At 39.5% G+C, this 25,968-nt stretch overlaps 1 protein-coding gene across 5 annotated transcripts in view; it reads left to right on the top strand.

Annotated features, from left to right (window-relative positions):
* golga3 (golgin A3) overlaps positions 1-25,968 on the top strand; it is an 80,963-nt gene that overhangs the window by 29,842 nt on the left and 25,153 nt on the right. For all 5 annotated transcript variants that reach the window (XM_043715438.1, XM_043715436.1, XM_043715439.1 and 2 more), the window contains 12 exons: positions 5,334-5,446; positions 7,917-8,593; positions 10,965-11,076; positions 11,863-12,169; positions 14,551-14,753; positions 15,293-15,430; positions 16,273-16,434; positions 17,363-17,731; positions 20,325-20,402; positions 20,565-20,828; positions 20,953-21,047; positions 22,465-22,681. In XM_043715438.1, coding sequence (XP_043571373.1) covers positions 5,334-5,446; positions 7,917-8,593; positions 10,965-11,076; positions 11,863-12,169; positions 14,551-14,753; positions 15,293-15,430; positions 16,273-16,434; positions 17,363-17,731; positions 20,325-20,402; positions 20,565-20,828; positions 20,953-21,047; positions 22,465-22,681 — 2,735 coding nt within the window. The remainder of the gene's footprint in view (positions 1-5,333; positions 5,447-7,916; positions 8,594-10,964; positions 11,077-11,862; positions 12,170-14,550; positions 14,754-15,292; positions 15,431-16,272; positions 16,435-17,362; positions 17,732-20,324; positions 20,403-20,564; positions 20,829-20,952; positions 21,048-22,464; positions 22,682-25,968) is intronic.

The following is a 25,968-nucleotide window of genomic DNA, read 5'->3' as shown; positions in this document are numbered from 1 at the left end:
TTTAAAATAACCAGATGATGTGAGGCCAGTATTTAACACTACAGCAATATAAATATTGCATTATAAGAATCTGTTTTTTAAAAATGCATCATAGATGACAAATTTTTAAATCCGCTTTCCAATAGTTGTTGCAGTGCACCTTGACTGCATTCTTAAAGCAAATGGTGACAAAGTAGCAAGCCGCATCAATTATAGCGTGGCCAATTCAGGCACGTTAACTCAACCTTTTTGTTACTTTTATAGTGTGTATTTTATAAGACAACATTGACAACTTTTTCTGTTTGTGCAGTTTTGGATGATATTCCTTGCTGTTGGAGAATGGGCAAAGTTGGAAGATCAGTCCAAGCTTGTAGTAACCACTTCATTGTTTTACAGGATAGTGTTGATGTGAGCTCTGTACGATTTGCAGCCCCCGTGAGAATTTTCGTTTAAGGAATTAGAAGGAGCAAATAGAGTTCTACAAGAAATATTGTAGTTGGTCTGTTTTAATTTTCTTGAATTTAGTTGGTTGTAAAACACAAACTAAGCCCAGCTTTGTGTAACATTGTATGCTGCTGCTCTAAAACTCCCAATGCCTTTGATTTATTTTTGTTTGCAATGTTTTTCAGCTTTGTGTTTCTTGTTTGTATGTCTATACCATGAGCCACATAGTTTGTATTAATGAAAATGTTTTGAATCCAGATATGAGGTATCTATATTTACTGAATTTGGTCATTGAGAGTTCAAATTCTTAGTACTTTGAGTTTGATATCAATTCCTGTTTGTTACAATTGCAGCTAAAGATTGAAATTATTTCCCTGCCAAAATCAGCTTGTTGATTGTGCAGTGTTTACGGTCTCCTGTTTAGTGATCCATCTGCACAGCAGAGAAAAACAAAATCCCAATCTTATTCCCTCACTATGAAGCCATTTGCCCAGACCTTCAATTAAGCTACTATGTTGGTGGATCTGTGGTGAGGTTGACACTGTGAGAAGTTGTGTAACCCCAGTCAGCTCTTTGGTTTGATGGAGATTAGCTGTAGCAGGGCTTTGAGAACTCAGATGTTAGTATGCTGACATTCAGGCTGTTGCTAGTTTGAAATGAGAAGTAATTTTTTTTTGTTTACAAAGTCACCAGGCCTATGCAATTTATTTTGTCATTGGACTTACTGACCTATTAAATTTAAATGTACATTCATGGTTGATATCGCTGGGTATGTGTGACATTTAAATCGTTGGTATAATGTGATGTTATATCATCCTTTCGATAGATTAAGGAGCTATAATGCCTTCACAGTTTCCAACAGGTCTGTTTCTGCTGCGGAATGAGTTCTGCTTCAGCTACGTTGGCTCCCTATTGTGAGACATTTATACAGGTGAAGGTTTGTGCAGATAGCTGCTATTGTTCAGCAAGTGTCCTGAGGGTTATTACAGCCGAATCCACCTTTTTTCCTCACTTGATGTCCACAAATGTCAATCAATCAGGATTTACTAAATTCATTTTAACCTGTCTCATTTTTCTTCAATCCCATCACCAACCTCTGCCAGCATCTGAAGAAATATTATGGTGTTGAGCCCAATGGTATCTTTTTGCCTCTTGCTATGAATTGTGAGCTAACTCAACACAAGCTGAAGATTGATCTGAGGCCATTCTGATCCTGTAGCTTAGTCTTACAACACAGAAATCGATCCTTCAGTCCAACCAGTCCATGCTGAACATAACCCCAAACTAAACCAGCCCCACCTGCCTCCAAACCTTTTTCCATCCACATATCTATCCAAATGTATTTTAAACATTTGTAATTGTATCCACATCCACCACTTCCTAAGGAAGTTCATTTCACACGCGAACTACCCTCTCTATTTAAAAGTCCAATTGGTGTCTCCTGTCTTTTTTTTTAAATCTCTCTCCTCTTATCATAAAAATGTGCCCCTTAGTCTCAAAAACACCTGCCTGAGAGAAAAGATAACCACCATTAACTCTATCTATACCTCTCATTTATTTTATAAACTTCTTTCAAGTCACCTTTCAACCTCAGTGAAAAAACTTCTTTCAAGTCACCTTTCAACCTCTGATGCACCAGTGTTTTACAACCAACTAAATTCAAGAAAATTAAAACAGACCAACTACAATATTTCTTGTAGAACTCTATTTGCTCCTTCTAATTCCTTAAATGAAAATTCTCACGGGGGCTGCAACTCGTACAGAGCTCACATCAACACTATCCTGTAAAACAATGAAGTGGTTAGTAGCTCGGCCCATCCAGCCTTTCTTTATAATTCAAAACTTGCATGCCCGGCAACATCTTGGTAAACCTCTTCTGAACCCTCTCCAGCTTGATAATACCCTTTTTGTATAACTGGGTGACCAGAACTAGACACAGTAATCCAAAAGAGGCCCCTGTACAATTTCAATATGACTTCCCAACTCCAATAATCAAAGGACTGAGCAATGAAGACCAGCATGCTAAATGCCTTTGTGACAAAAACGTCAAAGAATTATGTATCTGCATGCCTAGGTCCTTTTGTTCTACAACATTACCCAAGGAGAAAGTGAGGTCTGCAGATGCTGGAGATCAAAGTTGAAACTTTATTGCTGGAACAGCACAGCAGGTCAGGCAGCATCCAGGGAACAGGAGATTCGACGTTTCGGGCACAGGCCCTTCTTCAGGAACATTACCCAAGGCCCGACCATTAATTGTAAAATCCCTAAACTTGTTTGTTGTACCAAAATGTAATACCTCACATTTTATCCAGATTGAACTCCACCTTGTTTTTTTTTTCAACTCATTGACCTATTTGATCAAGATCCCTTTTGCAGTCTTAGAAAACCTTCTTCACTGTCTACTATGCCACCAATTTTGTTGTCGTCCACAAACTTACTAACCATGCCTTCTATATTCTCATAGAAATCATTCATTTAAATGAGAAACGAAAGAGGAAGTGAACCAATCCCTATGGAACAACGCTGGTTATAGGCCTCCAGTTTGAAAAGTAGCCCTCCACCGTCGCACTGTATTGCCTGTTGAAAAGCCAATTATGTATCCAATTGGCAAGCTCACCCTGAATCTCATATGATCTAACTTTACTAATTAGTCTACCATGTGGAACTTTGTTTATTTGGATTTTAGTAAAGCGTTTGACAAAGTCTTCTGCTCTGCCATCATCAATCTTTTTAGTAATGTCCTCAAAGCATTCAGTCAAGTTTGAGAGACATGATTTCCCTCGCACTAATCAATTTTTGCCTCTCTAAACATCCATAAATCCTATCTTTTATAATTATCTCCAACAAGTCACTCACGACCAAAGTTAGACTCACTGGCCTGTAGTTGCCCTGTTTCTCCGTACAAACTTTCTCAAACAAAGATACAACATTAGCCACCCTCCAATCATCAGGCACCCTACCTGTATTCATAAATGATGCAAATATTCCTGCAAGGAGTCTCGCAGGAAGACAGCTTGCCATTACTGGAATCTCAATTGCATTTTTCTTGGCTTCTGTTAACTTTTACTTTCAGATGTTACCAAGTCACTGACCACCTATAACTGTAAGAGTCAATGTGCTGTGTGTGTGAATCTTGAGCTACTTAGTGCACAGATTTCCATGTGGACCAGGATTTGGGGTACAGTACTGGTAGTAATTGTGGTTCTGGACTGATAACTCAGAGGTTGTAAATTCAAATCTCATCACAGCAAACGGAAATTTTAAATTGTGGGCTAATAGAAAAGTAACAAATAGCCATAGAAGTATTCCACCCACATCTGTCAGAAAATGGCTTGGAGAGGGTGGACGCTAGGAAATTGTTTCCATTAGGCGAGGAGACTAGGACCCGTGGACACAGCCTTAGAATTAGAGGGGGTAAATTCAGAACAGAAATGCGGAGACATTTCTTCAGCCAGAGAGTGGTGGGCCTGTGGAATTCATTGCCACAGAGTGCAGTGGAGGCTGGGACGCTAAATGTCTTCAAGGCAGAAATTGATAAATTCTTGATGTCACAAGGAATTAAGGGCTACGGGGAGAATGCGGGTAAGTGGAGTTGAAATGCCCATCAGCCATGATTGAATGGCGGAGTGGACCCGATAGGCCGAATGGCCTTACTTCCGCTCCTATATCTTATGGTCTTATGGTAAAATAAAATCTCCTACTCCTTACCTGATTTTGGCTTGCATGTCACCACAAACTCTCAAGATATGCTCATCTCTTGGTAAAAATTGCCCAGCAAATCACTAGTAGATCTCTCAGGTCATCTAGATAGAGATTGCGAATGCAACCGTGCCACATTGCACTGTCTGAATTTTTTTTTTTATTTCTGATTTACAGGTTGGTTCTTGCAATATGTAGGTAACATAGATTCTATAAAAATGTATTAAATAAAATGCAGTGAGATTTTGTCTAGTTATATAACCGATCTTTTCAGAGCTATCTCAATATAACCATAGCACTTTTTGCAATTTGCTTTTAGTAGTGAATCTCTGTACATTCCAATTGTTTATACAGTTAATTTACTGAGCTGCCACACTAAGCGAGTCTCTATTCATTTTCATCTGACTCTCATCGCCTACCCCTCTAATGGAAGAAGGATACAAAGCAAGTTATTACTTGGAGGTATTCAATATAGTCTTAAGAAAAGTAAACAAATTCTGACCAGATTGTGCAACCTGAAACATTGGTAAGGTTTAGATTCTGGTATTTTTGTGTGACTTTCTTCTTTTGATGAGACCGGATTGAATAAAGGTATTCAAAATCATGAAGGTTTTTGATAAACTAAATGAGAAGAAACAGTTTCCAATGATGAGTCTACAGATACTCAAATCTGTGATGACTGGCTTTTGTTTTTCAGCAAAAGCACCTGATATATGAGGGGGCAACATATTTTATTTTTAATGCAGTGGGTTGTGATGATGTGGAATATATTGCCTGAAATGGCAGTAAAAGCCAACCCAGTTATAATCTTTTAAAAAAGATAAAAACATTATCATAATTAAAGGAAAGAGAATTTAACAAGTGAAAGGAGTATTTCATATATGACCTAGTTTAACTGAGGCTGCTTGTCTGTGCAAAAGTGGAGATTATGTCTAGTTTGAGAATTGAGGTGACCATGGCAATGTGCAAGTCTTGAAAAGATGAAGTGGAAAGTATTTATGAATATTTCAGGTGAAGGGGTTTTTTTTTTTGAAAAAAAAAGTTGAAGCTTTAGCAAACGAAACCTATAAACAGTCTAGACATTTTTCTAACTAAACAACGTTGTGAGTAAATTTTGCTATAATTTTAATTGTAATTCTGCTTGTTTGCATTATAAGTAGATTTAAGAGTTATATAGGTGGTTTGAATTTATGATTTTGTTTTGAAATCAGGTACTGTGGATCCTCCTTTGAAAGAACAGAATGAAGAACAGATACGCTCACAGGCTCAACGACGTCTTGAAGAGCAGCTTAAGCAGTACAGAGTGCAAAGACAACAGCAGAGAGTAAGTGTGCTGGAATAAAACTGGTAGGAGAGGGGCAAGAGATACGGCTGATCTTTATTTCTACTTCATTTGCGACCCTACACAACTTATAATTAATCAATGTCAACTTGGCTCAGCAGTGAAGGTGAAAGATTGTGTGCATTCAAGTCCCATTTTAGGATTTGAGTGCAGTCTAAGCTGATATTTGCGATGCAGGTCAGAAGTTGTTACGTTGGTGTCAGGTGAGACATTAATCAAAGGTGCCATCTGTGTCTTTCAGTGGACGTAGCAAGTCAGAGGTTCATGCAGGCTCTGTCGCTGATATTAGGGTAGAAGGAAGCATGGATGCTAGGGTTTGAAAATTGAGGCTTCAGTTAGGCTAAGGAGAAAACTAATCAAGTATTATAGGGTAAAATAAATTGATAAGTGAGGCCAGGAAGAAGACTTGAACTCATTTAACCATATAGAACTTAGTAAATAATGAAAGAAAGTTCTTTTGTTGTTCTGGTTACAATGGCTGTTAAATATGAGCATATATAATTGGAGCAGAAATAGCCCACTCTGCCCAAAAACTTGATGTGCCATTCAATAAGATTGACTAAATGATTTGGCTGTGTTTTTAATTCCACATGCCTATCTATTTGGAAAGGCAAGCACTGATTAGGGATAGTCAGCATGGCTTTGTGCATGGGAAATAATGTCTCTCAAACTTGATTGAGTTTTTTGAGGAAGTAACAAAGAGGATTGAGGGCAGAGTGGTAGATGTGATCCATATGGACTTCAGTAAGGCGTTCGACAAGGTTCCCCATGTGAGACTGATTAGCGAGGCTACGTCTCACGGAATACAGGGAGAATTATCCATTTTGGATACAGAACTGGCTCAAAGGTAGAAGACAGAGGGTGGTGGTGGAGGGTTGTTTTTCAGATTGGAGGCCTGTGACCAGTGGAGTGCCACAAGGATCGGTGCTGGGTCCTCTACTTTTTGTCATTCACATAAATGATCTGGATGTGAGCATAAGAGGTACAGTTAGTAAGTTTGCAGATGACACCAAAATTGGAGGTGTAGTGGACAGTGAAGAGGGTTACCTCCGATTACAACAGGATCTTGACCAAATGGGCCAATGGGCTGAGGAGTGGCAGATGGAGTTTAATTCAGATAAATGTAAGGAGCTGCATTTTGGGAACCAAATCTTAGCAGGACTTATACACTTAATGGTAATTGTTGTGGTTCTGTTCGCCGAGCTGGGAATTTGTGTTGCAGACGTTTCGTCCCCTGTCTAGGTGACATCCTCAGTGCTTGCACCGGAGCACCTGAGCTACAAATCTTTTCACAATCTTTGAACTTAATGGTAAGGTCTTAGGGAGTATGGCTGAACAAAGAGACCTTAGTGTGCAGGTTCATAGCTCCTTGAAAGTGGAGTCGCAGGTAGATAGGATAATGAAGAAGGTGTTTGGTATGCTTTCCTTTATTGGTCAGAGTATTGAGTACAGGAGTTGGAAGGTCATGTGGCAGCTGTACAGGACATTGGTTAGGTCACTGTTGGAATATTGCGTGCAATTCTGGTCTCTTTCCTAGCGGAAAGATGTTGCGAAACTTGAAAGGGTTCAGAAAAGATTTCCAAGGATGTTGCCAGGGTTGGAGGATTTGAGCTATAGGGAGAGGCTGAACAGGCTGGGGCTGTTTTCCCTGGAGCGTCGGAGGCTGAGGGGTGACCTTAGAGGTTTACAAAATTGAGGGGCATGGATAGGGTAAATAAACAAAGTCTTTTCCCTGGGGTCTGGGAGTCCAAAACTAGGGGGCATAGGTTTAGGGTGAGAGGGGACAGATATAAAAGAGACGTATGGGGCAACTTTTTTCATGCAAAGGGTAGTAAATGTATGGAATGAGCTGCCAAAGGAAGTGGTGGAGACTGGTACAATTGCAACATTTAAGAGGCATTTGGGTGGGTGTATGAATAGGAAGGGTTTGGAGGGATATGGGCCGGGTGCTGGCAGGTTGGACTAGATTGGGTTGGGATATCTGGTCGGCATGAATGGGTTGGACCGAAGGGTCTATTTCCATGCTGTACATCTCTATGACTCTACTCTGGATAATCTTAGGGTCTGGTTAGACAAGGGAATCAATCTACCTTGCTTTAAATATTCCATGATTCAACTTCCACTTCCTCTGAGGCAGAGTTCCAGATTTGCAAATTGAGAGAATATTTCTCCTCATCTTTGTCTTATAAGATGAACTGTAATTTTAAAACAGCACTCTCTAGTCTTCACTGATCTACAAGAGGAAATATACTTTCTCCATCCACCTTCAGAATACCATTTAGAATCTTATACATTTTAATCAAGTCACCTCTCGCACTTCCAAATTCCAGTAATGCTACCATTTTACGAGGCAGCAGTGTTTGAAAAGGCTCATTTATGTATTTCACAGAATGGAAACTTGCATTGTTGAGGAACACCTTTTCAGAACAATGTGTTTACTTTTATCTTTCAGTCCAAGCAATCAAAAAATCGACTCAGCAGTACATTGGACCCAGAGTTGATGTTCCACCCAGAAGTACTTCCAAGAGCCAATACACTCAACTTGACTACGGAGTACTCGTTCCTGAGGACCAGTGTTCCACGAGGACCCAAAGTGGGCAGCCTTGGAATGCCAAATGCTCTTAAAGATGAGAAGACTTTGCGGCATTCAAAAACCAGCAAAATACGATCCCTTGCAGATTATAAAACAGATAGTTCAGAGGCCGGCAGTAGTATTGGGCGGTCTTCCAGTGTGGAAACATTATCCCAGAACAGGACTGGTTCATCCACATCGGTCATATCTGAAATAGGCCTTGCATCAGAAAATGATAAATTGGAGAGTTCATTGCATATTGAAGACAACAACTCTGAGATAGATGGCAGCGATCTGGGTGCGAGGCAAGATGAAAATGAAAGTGATAGTTCTTCTTACAGCAGTGTATCTACCACTGGTATTTATGGGACCATGTCCGCGCTGGACAGCAGGCAAAAAAACACATACACTGTTGATGGGCAAGAAATATTATCAAACGATATAGGGCAGTTTCCTTCTATTGGGGAGGTGTTACAGGCTGCGGCAGCAGAGCATCAGAGCGACCATCAGGAAGTGAATGGAGCAGTGCGGAGCCGGAGAGACAGTATTTCCAGCAGGTGATATGCTTAAAGAACTTGACATAGGAATTGTGAAAAGAAAATTCACTATTTTAATATTTTATTGGACACATGCTAGCAAAAAAACTTTTGTTAAGATGACCTGTGAACTCTTAATAGAAACCAAATGTTTAAGGATTGCACTTTGCAATCAGAATCTTTAGAATGATAAAAGACAAAATACCCTTAATGTCGCATCTATTTTATCAAATTGGCTTAATAATGCTTATCGTATATTTATTTGATAAAATGCTGACTATATCAATTTTTTAAAAAAGTGAAGTTCATTGATGTTTAGAGAAGGAGCATAAAATCAGGGAAGACTTGCTAAAATTATACAAGATTCTGGATCAGTGGTGCTGGAAGAGCACAGCAATTCAGGCAGCATCTGACGAGCAGCAAAATCGACGTTTTGGGCAAAAGCTTTTGCTGCTCGTTGGATGCTGCCTGAATTGCTGTGCTCTTCCAGCACCACTGATCCAGAATCTGGTTTCCAGCATCTGCAGTCATTGTTTTTACCTCAATTATACAAAACACGAGTTAGACTGAACCTAGAATAGTGAACCCTTTTGTTCACCTCATCTAATGGTTAGACTGGCAGCAAAAGAAACTGTTCACTAGATAGGTCTGTTTTATGGTGGAATTGTGAAAAGTTGATTAGGCTGGTCCTGTACTCATTAGTATTTTGGAAGAGTGAGAGGTTTTTTTCATTATTCATTGGATGTGGATGTAACTGGCCAGACCAGTATTTATTGCCCATCATGAATTGGCCAGAGGGTTAACCATATTGCTGAGAGTCTGGAGTCACGTGTAGGCCAGGCTATGTAAGGTTGGCAGATCTCCTTCCCTAAAGGGCATTTTCTGACAATAGGCAACAGTTTTATGGCCATCATTTGACTCTTAATCCCAGGTTTTTATTGAATTCAGATTCCAGTATCTGCCATGGTGTGATTTGAACCTGGGTGCCCAGAACTTAATGTGGGTGCCTGAATTAAAATTCTAATGGTAATACAATTAGGCCATCACCTCCCTTAACATGTAGTGACCTTATTGAAACATAAAAGATTCTTATGAGGCTTGACAGGGTGGATTCAGAGAGGGTGTTTCCCCTTGTGGGAGAATCTGAACCCAAGGTCATAATCTCAGACTAAGGGGTTGCCTTAGACAGAAATGAGGAGGAATTTCTTCTTCTAAAGGAAGTGAATTTGGAATTCCTTACCACAGAGCTGTCCAGACTGGGTCGTTAAGTGGACTCAAGACCTGAGATGGGTAGATGTTTAATCGATGAAGGAGCCAGGTATCATGGGGAAAAAGTAGGAAAGTGGAGTTGAGGGTTATCAAGCCAAGATTTCATTGAAAGATGGAGCAGGTTTGATGGGCTGAATGGCCTAATTCTGTTCCTCCCCTTATGGGAATGTCTTTTTTTGGGACTGGCCTTGTTTCCCATTCTAAAAGTTAATTCAAAGTCTAAGGCAAAATAAATAATATATTAATTCTATTCCTTTATTGATTTTAATGTTTATTGCATCAATAATAGCAGGGACAGTAGCATAGTAGTTTTGTTACTTGTCTAGTAATGCAAAGGTCTAAACTATTAACCTAGAGAAACCGGCTTGGCTCCCACCATGTTATCGAAGGAATTGAATAAAATAAAATCACAGCATTTCTATGTCCGATGATCCTGCCACACTAACTATCTGATGAAGGAGCAACGCTCTGAAAGTTTTACTTCCAAATAAACCTGTTGGACCTGGTGTTGTGATTTTTAACCTTGTCCTCCTAGTCCAACACCGGCACTGCCACATCATAAAATATGTTATCATTGTTGGTGTTGAATGTGTATTGCTGGAAAAACACAGCAGGTCAGGCAGCATCCAAGGAGCAGGAGAATTGACGTTTTGGGCCGGAGCCCTTCATCGGGAACGACTAAGGGCTCCGGCCTGAATGACTATCATTATTCGTGACTAGGAAGTTCCTGGATTGTTTTGAAAGCCCAGTGGAATCACTGGATTCCTTTTTAAGGGAGGGCATTTGCTGTTGGTCCTGTCTTAGTGATACTAATGTTCCCATGAGTTAATAAGGTTAAAGCTTTTGAAAATGAAGCCATAACTCTTGTTGATTGCACAATAGCTAGATTGGTACTATGATCAATTTTGTCTCATGCTATGCTCAATGCATTGTGAACAGCTATTAACAAAAGTTTGAGTTGTATTAGTGGAGCATATGCACCCATTTACCACAAATAAAACAGAATTAGAGGGTTGCATGTGAATTCGAAATATAATGGGGTTGCTGGAATTGTTTGTTTTTTAAATGACTACAAAGTGAATGGTGTATTTTAAGTCAGCTATGTTATAATTTTGTTATGCAGTATCTCTGTGGAAAGCTCTGTGGCAGAATCCCACGATGACCTGATGCAAATTCTGAAAGAAAAAATGCGACTTGAGGGGCAATTGGAAGCTCTGTCTTCTGAAGCTAACGAGGTGAAAAATACTATTTGCATTGTCCTGTGCTGTGCTTAGGATGGGGTGAGGGATGGGAAGGGGCTGGACAAGAGAGAAAAGGGAAGAGAATAAAATGACCTGACATTTAAAATCACTGTCGTGCAGCAAGGTAGATTTTTGGTTCAATTACCCAAATAGTTTTTGATTGTCTCTAGTTAGTAGATGCTCATGAGATGCTTCTTCATTTTTTGACATGCTTTTCTCAATGTTAACCAATTGAACCATAGACCTTTTTAATCCATTGGATGTATTGTTGAAAATAAGGAGGTTTTTATGTTTCTATAGATGCTATTTAAATTGTGAGAATCCAAAGAAGTGCACTGTAGATGTGTCACTGTGTCTTGTGTGTGTGTGTGTGTGTGTTGTGGCGGGTGAATGGAGAAGGAGATGGGGGGGGGGATTCACTTTTTTTGGTATTCCTTGCTTAACTGGTGTGATTTCAGGTTTTGGAAGCTTTTGACTGCCCATGGTAGTGTTAGAAATATTTGTGCAAGTACTTTCTTCTTTATAACTCCCACAAGCGATATAAAATTTCAAAAATGTCACTTACTTGGTTTGTAGATAATAGATTTTTTTTTGAATTCCTAAAACTGTGAAGTTCTTTGTATTCATATGAATTGGGTTTGCATATTTTTTCTTTAAAGGAAGCTTGCATGCTCAGTCTGGGGTATCCTGACATTGATGTTGAAGCAATTAAAGAAAAAGTATAACCAATCTTTATTAAGGGTAAATAGGGCATCATGAACATTCTTTTTAATTTCTAAGGGTTTGAAAGAGAAGACTGAATTGCAGGCCCAATTAGCAGCTTTAAATGCGCAACTACAGGCACAAAATGAGCAGAAGGTGCTCAGTGAGGAAAAGCAGAGTTTGTTGAACTCTGAAGTAAACACCTTACGACAAACATGTTCCAGCCTCGAACAGGCCATGATTGAGCTGCAGACGAATCTCGAGTCTAAGAATGCCAGCTTAGCTGCACTCAACAATGATCTTCAGGTGTCAGAGGAGCAATACCAGAGACTGGTGGGAAAAGTCACAGAAATGCAGCAGGCACTCTCCAGCAGAAATGACTCCGGTATGTCTTTACAGAATAATTGAATCTGTGCTTAGTTAGGAGCATGTCATAGCTTCTGCTTTTTGGTCTTCTCCTCTCCTATGTCTGATGTTCTGATTCTTGCCAGATACCCATTAACTTGCTCTTTTTTGCTTTTTCCTGTATACACCCAAGTAATATGTATTGGAAACAAACAAAACAGAAGTTGCTGGAAAAGTTTAGCAGGTCTGGCAGTATCTGTGAAGAGAAATCAGAATTAACGTTTCAGGTCCAGTGACCCTTCCTAATATGTATTGGAGGCTGTTGGCTTGTGGGACATCATGGAGCCCAAGCCCATTCTCTTTCTCGCTCTTCCCACTAAGAGTAGCTAAATAAACTGATCCTTACCCTCCTTCCTACTACCCCTCCCTGGTTTGGGGCAATGAAACCACTATCAACCCAAAGTAGAATAATGAATTCAACATAAATGGGGAATCCAGTTTCTCATGTTACTGGCTGGAACTCATTGTCCAGTTATGGAGACCGTAGGATGTTTCTTTAAAGATGTCAGATAAATGTAAGTTTCTAGCCAGATTATTTTTAATAGACTTGGTACAATCTCTCATGTGACCGTTCATTCTGTCTCCTGAATTGTATGGAATTTTAAGTGTAATGACTTCATAGTATCGTGAAATCCATGTAAAATTCCACATTAAACTGTTGCAAATACTTCTATAATTTTCAGCAGTGAATTATGCTTTTAGAGAGCTCCCAAGGTATAATTTCCTAACTAGCTACATACTCTTTCTTAATTTCCAAACTTTGTTAGTTTGGTTAGTATTGAATTTTAGAATGTTAGGAATATGGGACTTAGGAGCAGTATTAAGCCATTCAGTCCTTCAAGCTTGCTCTGTCATGGTTGATCTGGTTTGTGTCTGTATCCCACTTTCCTGTCTTCCCTCTCTATAGCCCTTGATTTCTTGTGTCTATCAAAAATCTCTTAACTTTGCCTTGAATGTATTCATTGACATGGTTTCCACTATATGGAGAAGAGAATTCTGCATACCAACAGAAATTCTCATCTATACCTTTAAAGCAGGATCACTTATTCTTTAACTCTCTCTCCACACAAGGAAATACCCTGTCAGTATCTACCCTGACAAATCATTTCAGGATCTTGTATATTTCAATAAGATTGTCTGCCATTTTTCTGAACACCAATGGATATTGTGCCCAGTCTGTCCAAGCTTTCCTCATAGGTTAACTGCCTCATTCCAGCAATGAGTCAAATGAACCTTCTCTGAACTGCGCACAACACTGTTCTCAATTTCAAAAGAAAACAAAAGTGTACACTTTATTCCATATGAAATTTCACAAATGCTCTGTACAACTGGAGTAACAAGTCCCTACTTCTATATTCAATTACTCTTGCAACAAATGAAAAGAATTAATTTGCCTTTCTGGATGTAGGATTGCTCGCTGAGCTGCGAGGCTCATTTTCAGGTGTTTTGTTACCCTACTGGGTAACATCTTCAGTGGGCATCAGGTGAAGCAATGCTGAAAATTCCCACTTTCTATTTGTTTGGGTTGGTGATGTCATTTCCTGTGATGAAGTCAATCTCTTCCCCCCCCCCCCAGTGCTCTGGTTTCATTTCACAGTCCAAAGATGTGCAGGTTAGGTTGATCGGCCATGAGAGATGCAGGGTTACAGGGATATGCAGTGGAGGGTGGTTCTGGGTGGGAATTCTACGTACCATTTACACTCCGGTCTATCTGTACCTTAGAATTGTGCAGTCTCTCTCCATTCAAATAGTATCTTTTATGTTCTGCCCACTAAAATGAACACATTCGCATTTTCCTTCGTAATAGTCAGTCTGCCAAATTTGTTTGCATCCATTTAACCTGTATATATTCAATTGTAGGACCTCTAACTGCTCCTGTCAAATTTCCTACCTATATTGGAGACATTAGCAATCTTGAGTACCATATATTTGGCACCAATTTTCATGTCATTGTTATAGATTGTAAATAATTGGAGCATTAACACTGATATTGTGCAACTACACTTTGTTATAGCCTGTCACTCTGAAAAAGGCCCATTCTCTGCTGTTTCCTAGCCATTCCTTTTAATCAATGTGTTCTTTTATAGATATTATATAATAATTGCCTAATTGAGTAATGTTTAGACAGGAGAGATTTTAATAGTTACATGAACAATTAGTGTGTTAGGTTTAGTAAGTATTTTTGTGCTATCCTTCCAGTTGACTATGAAAGGTGTAGTCATGTGCTTGTTTTTGTCTGTCTGGTTACATTGTCCTGGACATTAGTTTAAACTAAATAAGTGGCTGATGTAAGCAAAATGTAAATAGAAGAAACTGGCCTGCAAATTATTATTCTGAAGTGTGTTTAATTTTTTTTCCCAGTTCATGCTATTCAACAACAAATGACAGTACTACAGAGCCAGCTTCAGCAGGTACAATTGGACCGTGCCACTCTGACAAGCCAGCTCAAGGCCTCCCAATCAGAAATAGCTTCTCTGCAGCAAGTCAGGCTATGGTACCAGCAGCAGCTGACACTGGCACAAGAGGCGAGAGTTCGGTTACAGAGCGAAATGGCAAATGTGCAGGTAAGGTACAGTGAGATTTTTATAAGCTTTTGGTACTCGTGTTCCACTTAGCCTAAACCGTTTTGCTGCTTTTGCATTCAAAGTTTAGTGTGGATATCATATATAGTCAATGACTTTTTTTTTAAATTGTATCACTTTAATTTGTATATTTGGCTGTTACTATTTTGCCTTGGGTTATCTATAAGTGAGTACAGAATCTGGTTAAAGTTAATCTTGGAAATGATTTACCAGAGAGAAACTGCAACTTGATATGAAACCAAGTAAAATATAATTTATAAGCCAAATTAAGTGTTGGAGAAATTCAGGTCTGGCAACATATGTGGAGAGAGAAATGTTTTGATATGACTTTAGAACTGTTTCTCTCTCTGGAGATGCTGCCAGACCTGCTGAGTTTCTCCAGCATTTTTTTTAGTTCTCCAGCATCTGCAGTATTTTGCTTTGAAAATATAGTTTATGGTACACTCAAAACGTTTTTTTTACATTCTGGGTTTTGTGGTTCTGCCATTGTTTCAGTGGAGATGGTTTTGCTTTACTTGCAGGCTGGTCACATGACCCAAGCAGCAATGCTGGAGCATCTGAAAATTGAGAATGTGACTCTTTCTCAACAACTTACAGATACTCAGCAGAGATCAATCAAGGAAAAGGAGCGTATTGCAATGCACCTCCAAAATATTGAGGTAAAGATGTAGCACTAAAAATTAATTGTACTAATTTCCTGTGACTGAGAGTTCTGTGCATGACTCTGCAACTGTCAACAAAGTTTAAATTTGATTCTAGTTTGTTTTAACATTATATTCCTGCAAAGCATTGAAACAATTTTTTTGTTCTTGAAAGAGTCTTTTAGCATTGTCAATGTGTTGTAACCTTTCCATGATGAAATGTACAACAATCTGTTTAAAAACGTTTGCTTAGACCTGTTTGCCAGGTAATGAGTGCACCGTAGTGATCACTAGTGTGAGATCATTATAATTTCAGTCACACCAGATGATCATGAAGAGAAGACCAATTGAACAAGTTGTGACACTGTTTACGTTTTCACGTATCCTCCCGAAGAAGAATGAGGATGCATTTCTCACTTGTTAAAATGATTTTAGTTCTATTTATGTCATCCTTCATTACAATAGGAAATGTTAATTTTGGTACATCATTGTTATTTATTTATTTGATTTAATATAATTGTTTGTCACAAGATTCTTTTTTTACATTAACTGCATTGGTCTTTAGTAGTGAGCTACTGAAAGTTACAATAAATAGGATTCACTACTCCAAAACTATAGACCCAAGTCAGCCTTTCATACAGTGCTACAGTGCAGAAGGATCCATTCTAGAAAGTCATTTGGATTTCATGGTATAGCAGCTTGAGAGAAGCCGGTCTTATTTGTTTCATTATAGCTGTTATTAAATTATTCATGATTGAACCACTACTATTGAATTATTTCCTTGTCAAATGTGACTTCATCGGTCCACAAATGTTGTGATTTTTTTTTTAAGTATTTGAAAATGCCCTTTGTTGCATTAGGTTGATATGTTGGATCAGGAAAAAGCTTTCCAGCAGATCCAAGAAGCTAAGACACTGGTGGAAGATGATCTGTCACGGAGACTTGAAGAGTTTGAGGAAGAGCGTGAACACCTTCAGAAACTTGCTGATTCAGCTACTGCATTGGAGAGGCAGCTTGAGGAGGTGAGGAGCAAGGTCATGGTCATCTGATTATGATGTTAACTCCACTTTGCTGCCTATCTCTCATAAATAACCCTCCACTCCCCATGTGGGTGAGGCAAGAGAAAAGGAGTCAAGTTATATGTTATGAAAAGAGGAAAAAAATGTGTATAACCTTAGTTTATTCAGCAGCTTTGTTATTGCATCTTTTGAACATTATAAACTGTTCCAACACCAGTTTTCTTTGTATTACTTTTGATATGTTACTATTATTTATAGAAATGTAGGCATTTGCTCACAACAAAGACCAACAACAAATAAATGGATGAATTGGTAAATTACTGACAGCTTTGGTTGAGGGAAGAATATCAGGTCAGAAGCATTCCTTGCCTATCTTTTGAATAGTACCGTGGAAACTTTTATATTACACGAAACATTAGAGCAGCAGACCAGGCCTAAGTTTAATGTCTACAGAAAAACAGCATCTCTGACGGTGCAGTGCTCCTTCGGTACTCTGTTGAAGGTCAGTCCTAAGGTGTGCACTTGAGAGTTCACAATAGAGCTTGGAATCTCAGACTTTTGACTTGGCAGAATGTAATTAAGATTGTAAATGCCATATCAAGAGCATTAGGTCTTCTCTGCTCTGAGCACCTCTGTCCAAGTGAAGTTAGTTAGCTAGTGTGATCTCAAATTTTCAGAAAAAGAAAGTTCCTCAATTGCACTATTCATCTATTCCTTAACGTTTCCAAAAGCTCGTCTCTAGAGTGCACTGTGGCTCCTCTGTGGAAACAGTTAAACACTTCTCTTATTTCCCCTCTCAAACGCGAACTTGTATCCCTTGTTCATCCATGTTCTTGTCTACATTTAACTGTAATTCTGTCTTGAGGAACTGTTATTAATGTTTATTTCTTTGTGATTCTCATTCTTGGATGTATTGAAAATGTCTTTTCAGGTTAAGTTAACCTTACATCAACGTGAGCTCCAATTAGGAACTTTGGAACAGGAACAATTAGACCTACTGAAACAGTTGACTGTCGCCCAGGAGTCCATGCACACCAAGGACCAAACCTTAAATGAGTTGCAGGCACGTTATGATGAGCTGGAGGCCCACCTAACAGAGGTCCAAACTGAAACCAGTGCCAAAGATGAAACAATTCAGTCCCTGCAGAATGAGAAGATTGTCCTGGAAGTTGCACTGCAAGCTAGAAAGACAGATAAGGCTGTACTGGGGGAAGAAACTAAAAAGCTTGAGGAGGACACTGAGATGGTTTCTGAAATCCTCGAACAGCTTCGGCAGGAAGTTGCTGTTAAGACTGGACTGGTAATTAAAACTTAACTGTTCTACAGTACATAATGCTTGAAAGATCAAGGAAAATTTCATTAACTATTTTGTAAATTTCAAGAAAATATTCAAAGTGTTATATGTTACAACCCATAAGAATAAGTCACTACCTGATGCATGATCCAATGATATTTTCAGTCCCTATTTTGTGAGAGATGAAAATAGAACTTGGGTGAATAAAATTTACAACAAAAATAGTAAGCAATTATGTAGAATAACAATAGGAAATGTTTAAAATGGTGTTCAACAGAATCCAAGAAAATTTATTGCATTTTAAAAGTATTAAACAGAAATTCAAACAAGGCATCACTGATGAAGAATGGATCATAGGAAAGAACAGTAGAGGAGAGCATGATGAGGTAGAGTATGAAAGATATAGCAGGAAGTTAAACAATTAGGAACGTTTTAAAAAAAGGTATTAAATTATCAAGAAACATAAAGTCTACAGGCATGTACATTTTTTAAGTCATAATGGAAATTGTGGCAAAAATGGGCAAAATGGGATGAAATAAATAGTTGTGATTGTGAAATGGCAGAAATAATAAAGTTAAAAATCACACTCATGCAGATCCTCTCTCATAAAGAAGCTCTCTCTTTCTCTCTGACATATACTCCCACGCTGACACACTCACTCTCTCACAGATGTATAGCCCTTTACATTCTCTCACACACGCACACTTTCTCTCAGACACTCATAAGCCACACACACACACACACACATATAAGTTTGTGGGGTGAATTTGTACTTGCAGAGTTACATTTTATTTTGCTCAAAAACTGCATGAATCCATGTAAGATTCTATAATTTTTTTTTAAGATTTAGATTCAGTTTGAGCATTGTGGCACAGACAGTCTCTCTCAGGGGGCACCTCACACCTTCAGTGTGGACCGATATGACACCAATTGTTAAAGTTCACTTGAGAATGCAAAAATGTTTTGCAATTTTACGTATGAAAGAACTGCAAACAGCATATTCATTCTAAAAGATGACAGACTTAACAAACAATCTATGTCTTTTTCAATATATAATTTCAATTACATCACACTGTAAACTACAAAATTACCACCCATTCTGAGATTAGGAATCTTGCAGCAAGCGACCCACTTGCTAATTCCCCAAAGCCTTGTCTACCATCTGCAAGGCACAACTCAGGAATATATTGGGATATTCCCCACTTGTCTGAAAGCTCCAACAACACTTTAGAAGCTTGACAGTATTGAGGACAATCCGCCTGGTTGATTGGCACCACGTCCACAAGCATCCACTTCTTCCACCATGGGTGCCTAGTAGCAGCAGTGTGTACCATCTACATGATGCACTTACCAAGGGTCTTTAGACAGCGCCTTCTGGACCCATGACCATTACCATTTAGAAAGGTAAGGCTGCGGATACATGGGAACTCCACCATCTGCAAGCTCCCCTCCAAGTCAAACAGCATCCTGATTTGGAAATATATCTCCTTTCAGAGATCATAGAATCCCTACAGTGTGGAAACACGGCATTCAGCCCAACAAGTCCACACCAACTCTGAGTATCCTATCCAGACCCATACAATCCTGCATTTTCCCATGGCTGATGCACGCTACCTGTGGGTAATTTAGCATAGACAATCCATCTAACTTGCACCTCTTTGGACTGTGGAAGGAAACCAGAGCACCTGGTGGAAACCCAGGCAAACACTGGGAGAATGTGCAAACTCCCCACACAGTCGCCTGAGGATCACCTAAGAAGATCCTTCTACGTCACTGAGTCAAAACTCTGAAACTCCTTCCCTAGCAGCATTATGGGTGTGTCTACACCAAATGGGCTGCATAGTTCAAGAAGTCAGCTTACAACCTTCTCAGTGACAACTAGGGATGAGCCATAAAGGCTGGCCCAGCAGCAGTGCTCAATTCACAAGTGAAAGTTCTTAATAAAAACTTAGCACTAATGGATAATACTACTCAGACCACTCAGAATAAGAATTGAAAAGCAAATCATACTATTGTGAGGTCAGAATAAGGGTACCTTAGTTTTAATCTCTTTTGGCTATTATCAATCTTGGGTGCCCAAGTTAGGGTGTGTTTCAGTTTCCTTCCAAAATTCCCTCACCTTGAGAATAAATGTTCAGGGAATTGGTTTTATTTGACAAGCTAGTAACTTTTTTTTTATGAATACTGGTCTTTGTGTACACTAAGACTTGAGTATTGCTGGACAGTTTTTCAAAACATTTATCTTGTATGCATTAGGATAAATCTCAAGGATACCAGTTCAAGGGGAAAACCACAGGAAAGTGATGATTGGTTGATATGTGAATTCTGAAAGAGGTGTAACAGAGTCTAGAAACAAATTAAACACAGTAAAGTATTATAGTATTATCGATCATGGGAGTTTTTAAAACAGGTAATAAATTTGTTCAGAAATGTCTGGATCACAAGAATTATGTTTTTGGATAATTCTAAAAGATTACCTATGAAGATCATTGTAAAACACGTGGTATAATTCCTACTTTGAAGTAAGCATTACTTTACAGTATTAGTAACTTTTACAGGAGATGTCCGTTTACATGTACATTTATTTGGCTTTTTATAGGTAGAAAATATGCAAAAGGAGAATACCAGCTTTAAGAAGCAGACTCAGAAACTAAAAGATCAACTTGTACAACAGAAGGTATATGTTCCTGAAATTTGTAATATGTAGTCCAGTCACTTGAAGTTAGCATTATTTACATGTTTAATAGATTGCTCTGAAAGTGATCAGAGGAATGGTATTAGTGGAACAGTATTGATGGTTTTCAAAATTAATTGTGCTTTCATTGACCTCTTCTTTCAGGTAATGGTGGAGGCCTATCGACGTGATGCAAATTCAAAGGATCAACTAATGAATGAGTTGAAATCAGCAAAGAAAAAGCTGGAGTCGGAGGTCAAAGAACTGAAACAAGAAATGGTTGTGTTGCAGACTGACAAAAAATCCGCACAGAATGAGCATTTAAGATTACAAAAAGAAATTTCTCGAATTCACCAACAAATGACTGATCTAGAAACCCAGCTGCAGTTGGCACAGGAAGAACGTGATGAATGGAATACAGAGCTTCAGGTATGCAGTCAATTTGACAACACTTCATGAGCAACTGGACAATAGTGTTACTGAGTTGGTTTTGCTTAATTTCATTGTTCTTGTCAATAAACCATTACATTTGTCCTATTATACTTTCTAATAGTCAATGCAGTTTGACCGAAACCACCTAATCTCACTTTCTCATGAGAATGAAGAACTGAAGAAGCATGTGGAGCAGATGCAGGAAGAAGCTAAAAAGTGAGCGTTTTTTTTTTAAATTAAATGCGATTGCTTATGTTCCTGCTAATTAAGGAATATATGCAAGCTTTGTTTTAACCTTTATGACCTGGCACTCTCAGCAAACTGGCAAATATGGCCTCAAATACCGCAAAGTTTACTGTATTATTATGACCAATTATTATAGTTTTTAAATTTATTTACATCAATGTAAATATACTGTTATTTGATCAAATGGCAACATTAAATATCAACAGATGATTAAATTTTGAGTCAATATTTCCTCACGCCTCTAATCTACTGGATGTCGGAGTAGTCAGTTGAGAATGCGAGTGAGAAGGCTCTCTGCTGCTAAGCATTATTTGTGATTTATGCTGTAAATAAAGTATAACAGTGATTGTATACCCCCACATTACATTTCTATAACTGTGTTTTTTACATTGATTATGTGGACCTCTTGATTATGCGGAATATTTAATCCAGTCGGTATATTCCTGGTCCCATAAATGCCGGTTAATAACAGGCTTGATGTACGTCATTGAGTATAAATTTCCAAAATAAGGTTTGGGCAACAATAGTCAAGGTTATTGAAGATGAAGGCTTCCTACTTCCCTCTGTAATCACAAGGGAACTTCCTGGAACATTGCAGGATGAAACTCAAAGAACTTAGTGTTATAGAATAAAGCGCGCAGAAAGTTGCTATTCAGCACATTGTGACATCTTTTTAATGGCGCTATTAAACTAATCTCACTGTCCTTTTCTGTCTATCCATTTTTCTATTTTAATTTTTTCAATTACTTAGAGTCATAGAGATGTACAGCATAGAAACAGACCCTTCAGTCCAACCCGTCCATGCCAACCAGATATCCCAACCCCATCTAGTCCCACCTACCAGCACCTGGCCCATATCCCACCAAACCCCTCCATTCATATACCCATCCAAATGCCTTTTAAATGTTGCAATTATATCATCCTCCACCACTTCCTCTGGCAGCTCATTTCATACATGGACCACTCTCTGGGTGAAAAAGCTGCCCTTTAGGTCTCTTTTATATCTTTTCCCTCTCACCCTAAACCTATGTCCACTAGTTCTGGACTCCTCGACCCCAGGAAAAAGATATTGCCTATTTACCCTATCCATGCCCCTCATAATTTTGTAAACCTCTATAAGGTCACCCCTCAGCCTCCAATGCTCCAGGGAAAACAGCCCCAACCTTTCAGCCTCTCCCCATAGCTCAAATCCTCCAACCCTGGCAACTCCAATACCTTGAATTTTCTATGGCTTCAGTTACGTGTTGATGATTTAAAGGCATGTTGATAGCTACTCATTTATTCCCCATTTCTTGTTCTAATTCCTTTTAGCACATTATATAAGGAATTGTTGGATTCATTTTCCTGAAGTTTTGAATCAGCATCACCTTGATTTTTTTTTTCCCAGAGGTATTTCTGAACAGAAGACACGAATGAAGAAGCTTGGCACTGATCTCAGCAGTGCACAGAAAGAAATGAAAGCCAAACATAAAGCTTATGAGAGCGCCGTTGGTATCCTGAGCCGTCGACTGCAAGAAGCCCTTGGAGCAAAAGAATCAGCTGAAGCAGAGCTCAGCAAGTTGAAAGATCAGCTCACAGAAGGTGGAAATGATAAAATTCTTCAAGTATGTTGCTTTTTCTAAATTGTAGATTGCAAATGTATTTGTTTTGTAGAACTTGCAAATTTGTGTCTGAGGCAAAATAAAATGTAAATGTAACACTTCTGTTTAAGAAGAGAGGGCAGCAGAAGATAGGAAGTTATAGGCTGGTTTGCCTGACCTTGGTCATTGATAACTTAGTGTCCATTATTAAGGATGAGATGGCAGCGTACTTGGAAGTGCATGGTAAAATAGGGCTGAGTCAGCATGGCTTTGTCAGGGGGAGGTCATGCCTGAAAAATCTGTTAGAATGTTTTGAGAAGACAGCGAGCGAGTTAGCCAAAATAGAGCCAGTGGTTGTGATCTATTTGGATTTCCAAAAGACGTTTTTGACAAAGTGCTGCACAGGAGGCTGCTAAATAAAATGAGAGCTCATGGAGTTTGATGCAAAGTACTGACATAGCTAGAGGATTGGCTGGCTGACTGGCAGAAGGGTTGATAGTGTGGTGCTGGAAAAGCTCAGCACGTTGGGCGGCATCCAAGAAGCAAGAGAATCTACTTTTCAGACAAAAGTCCTTCATCAGGAATTATGCCTGCTTGATTGACAGAAGGAGTCTTTGTCAGGATGACAGCCGGTGACTTTGGTGAGGATCAGTGTTGGGACCACACTCATGTATTCATGTTATGCATTAAAGAGGGACTGAGAGATTATTGTTGCTGAGTTTGCAAAATGCACAAAGGAAGCGGACACACTGCAATGGAATTTGGACATGCTAAGAGTGGACAAAGAAGAGGCAGATAGAATACAATATGGGAAAGTGTGAAGTTATGCATGTGGATAGAAGAGTAGAGGTGTAGATAATTTTCTAAACTGGGAAAGGCTTTGTAAATCTAAAGCACAAAGGGACTTGGGAGTTCTAGTTCAGGATTCTCTTACGATTAACATGCTAGAGTACAGGAGCAGAGATCTGCTGCTGAGGCTGTATAAGAATCTGGTCAGTCTGCATTTGGAATAGTGAGAGAAGCTTTGGGGCCCATATTTAAGGAAAAATGTGCTGGCATAGTAGGGAGTCCAGAGGAGATTTACAAGAATGATCCTGGAGATGAAGGGTTTGCTATGTGTGGAGAGGTTGAGGTCTCTGGGTTTAGAAGGATGAGGGACTATCTGTTTTAAACTTCTAGAATATCAAGAGGCCTGGATAGAGTGAAATGTGGAGAAGATTTTTCCACTGGGAGAGACTAGGACATGAGAATACAGCCTCAGTGAAGGGATCCCTTCAGAACTGAGATGAGGAATTTCTTTAGCCACAGTTGGTTAATCTGTGGAACTCGTTGCTGCAGAAGGCTGTGGAGGTCAAATCATTGTAGAATCACTACAGGTTGGGAAATAGGTCATTCGGTTCAGCAAGTGCACACTGACCCTCCAAAGAGCATCCTACCCAGACCCACCCCTCTACCCTATCCCTGTAACCCTGCATTTCCCATGGCTAATCCAGCTAATCTGCACCTCTTTGGACTGAGAGGAAACCTGGGCACCTCTAGGAAGCTCACGCAGGCACAGCAGCAATGTGCAGCGTCCACACAGACAATCAGCCAAGGGTGGAATCTAACCTAGCGCTGTGAGGCAGCAATGCTAACCATTGAGCCACTGTGCTGTGGTTTTGTTTTTGAGACCGAGGTAGGTTCTTGATTAGTTCAGTGGTTCAAGGGTTAAAGGGAGAATGGAGGAGACCAGGGTTGAGAAACATATTGGCCATGATTGAATGTTGATGCAGACTTGATGGGCCAGATGACCTAATTTTTTTTTGTATGCTATGGACTAAAAAGGAGCTTTATAAAATGTTGCAGCACAGAGGAAGACCATTCAGAGTATGATGATTATCCTGGCTCTTCGAAAGATTCATTCAATTTGTCTCAGCCCCCTGCTTTTTCCCCACAAACCTAAAAAAAATCTCTCTTGGCATTCTAAGACATCACTTACAGAATTTGCAAGAGAAGTTGTAATAAAATCTTTTTAACAAGTTCCAAAATTAAACCAAGGGCTGAAGCTGAGTTTCATTTTAGTGACAAAATATTCTGTGCCCAGTGGTTATGATATTGGGCTAACAAGCCACAGATTCTGAGCCAGATTCTGTCATAGCAGCTATCATGGTCACAAATTTCCTTGCTATGTAACACTAAATACCTGCCACCACCATTTTCTCAAGGCTGCTCAGAGATGGACAAATGATGTCATCTGTTTGGGTATATCTTGTCCTGAAAAAGAACCCTACAACTGTGAAACTGATTCCACTGCTGGTTTTATTATTTGCCACTTAGGCAAAAGTCCAGGTTGTTACTGAGAGGTATCTAAAGTTTATTGTAAAACAAAAGAATTCTATAAATTTTCAGGTCAGGCAACAACTGTGGAAAGAGACAGAGTAAGGAACATAGGGGCAGGAGTAGGCCATTCAGCCCCTCAAGCCTGTTCCACCAATCAATGAGTTCATGGCTGATCTGTGCCCTAACAATAGACAGTAGGTGCAGGAGTAGGCCATTCTGCCCTTCGAACCTGCACCACCATTCAATATGATCATGGCTGATCATCCAGAAAACAGTATCCTGTTCCTGCCTTATCTCCATAACCCTTGATTCCACAATCCTTGAGAGCTTTATCCAACTCTTAAATGAATCCAGAGACTGGGCCTCCACTGTCCTCTGGGGCAGAGCATTCCACACAGCCACCACTCTCTGGGTGAAGACGTTTCTCCTCATCTCTGTCCTAAATGGCCTACCCCTTATTTTAAAGCTGTCCCCTCTGGTTCGGGACTCACCCATCAGCAGAAACATGTTTCCTGCCTCCAGAGTGTCCAATCCTTTAATAATCTTATATGTCTCAATCAGATCCCCTCTCAGTCTTCTAAACTCAAAGGTATACAAGCCCAGTCGCTTCAGTCTTTCAGTGTAAGGTAATCCCGCATTCCAGGAATTGACCTCGTGAACCTACACTGCACTCCCTCAATAGCCAGAATGTCTTTCCTCAAATTTGGAGACCAGAACTGCACACAGTACTCCAGGTGTGGTCTCACCAAGGCCCTGTACAGCTGCAGAAGAACCTCTTCGCTTCTATACTCAATTCCTCTTGTTATGAAGGCCAGCAAGCTATTAGCCTTCTTCACTACCTGCTATACCTGCATGCTTACCTTCATTGACTAATGTACAAGAACACCCAGATCTCTTTGTACTGCCCCTTTACATAAATTGATTCCATTGAGGTAGTAGAGAAAATGAGGTCTGCAGATGCTGGAGATCAGAGATGGAAATGTGTTGCTGGA

This window comes from Chiloscyllium plagiosum, chromosome 25 (genome assembly GCF_004010195.1).
Source record: "Chiloscyllium plagiosum isolate BGI_BamShark_2017 chromosome 25, ASM401019v2, whole genome shotgun sequence".
Classification (NCBI taxonomy): domain Eukaryota; kingdom Metazoa; phylum Chordata; class Chondrichthyes; order Orectolobiformes; family Hemiscylliidae; genus Chiloscyllium; species Chiloscyllium plagiosum.
This window is presented reverse-complemented; position numbering and strand designations above follow the sequence as displayed.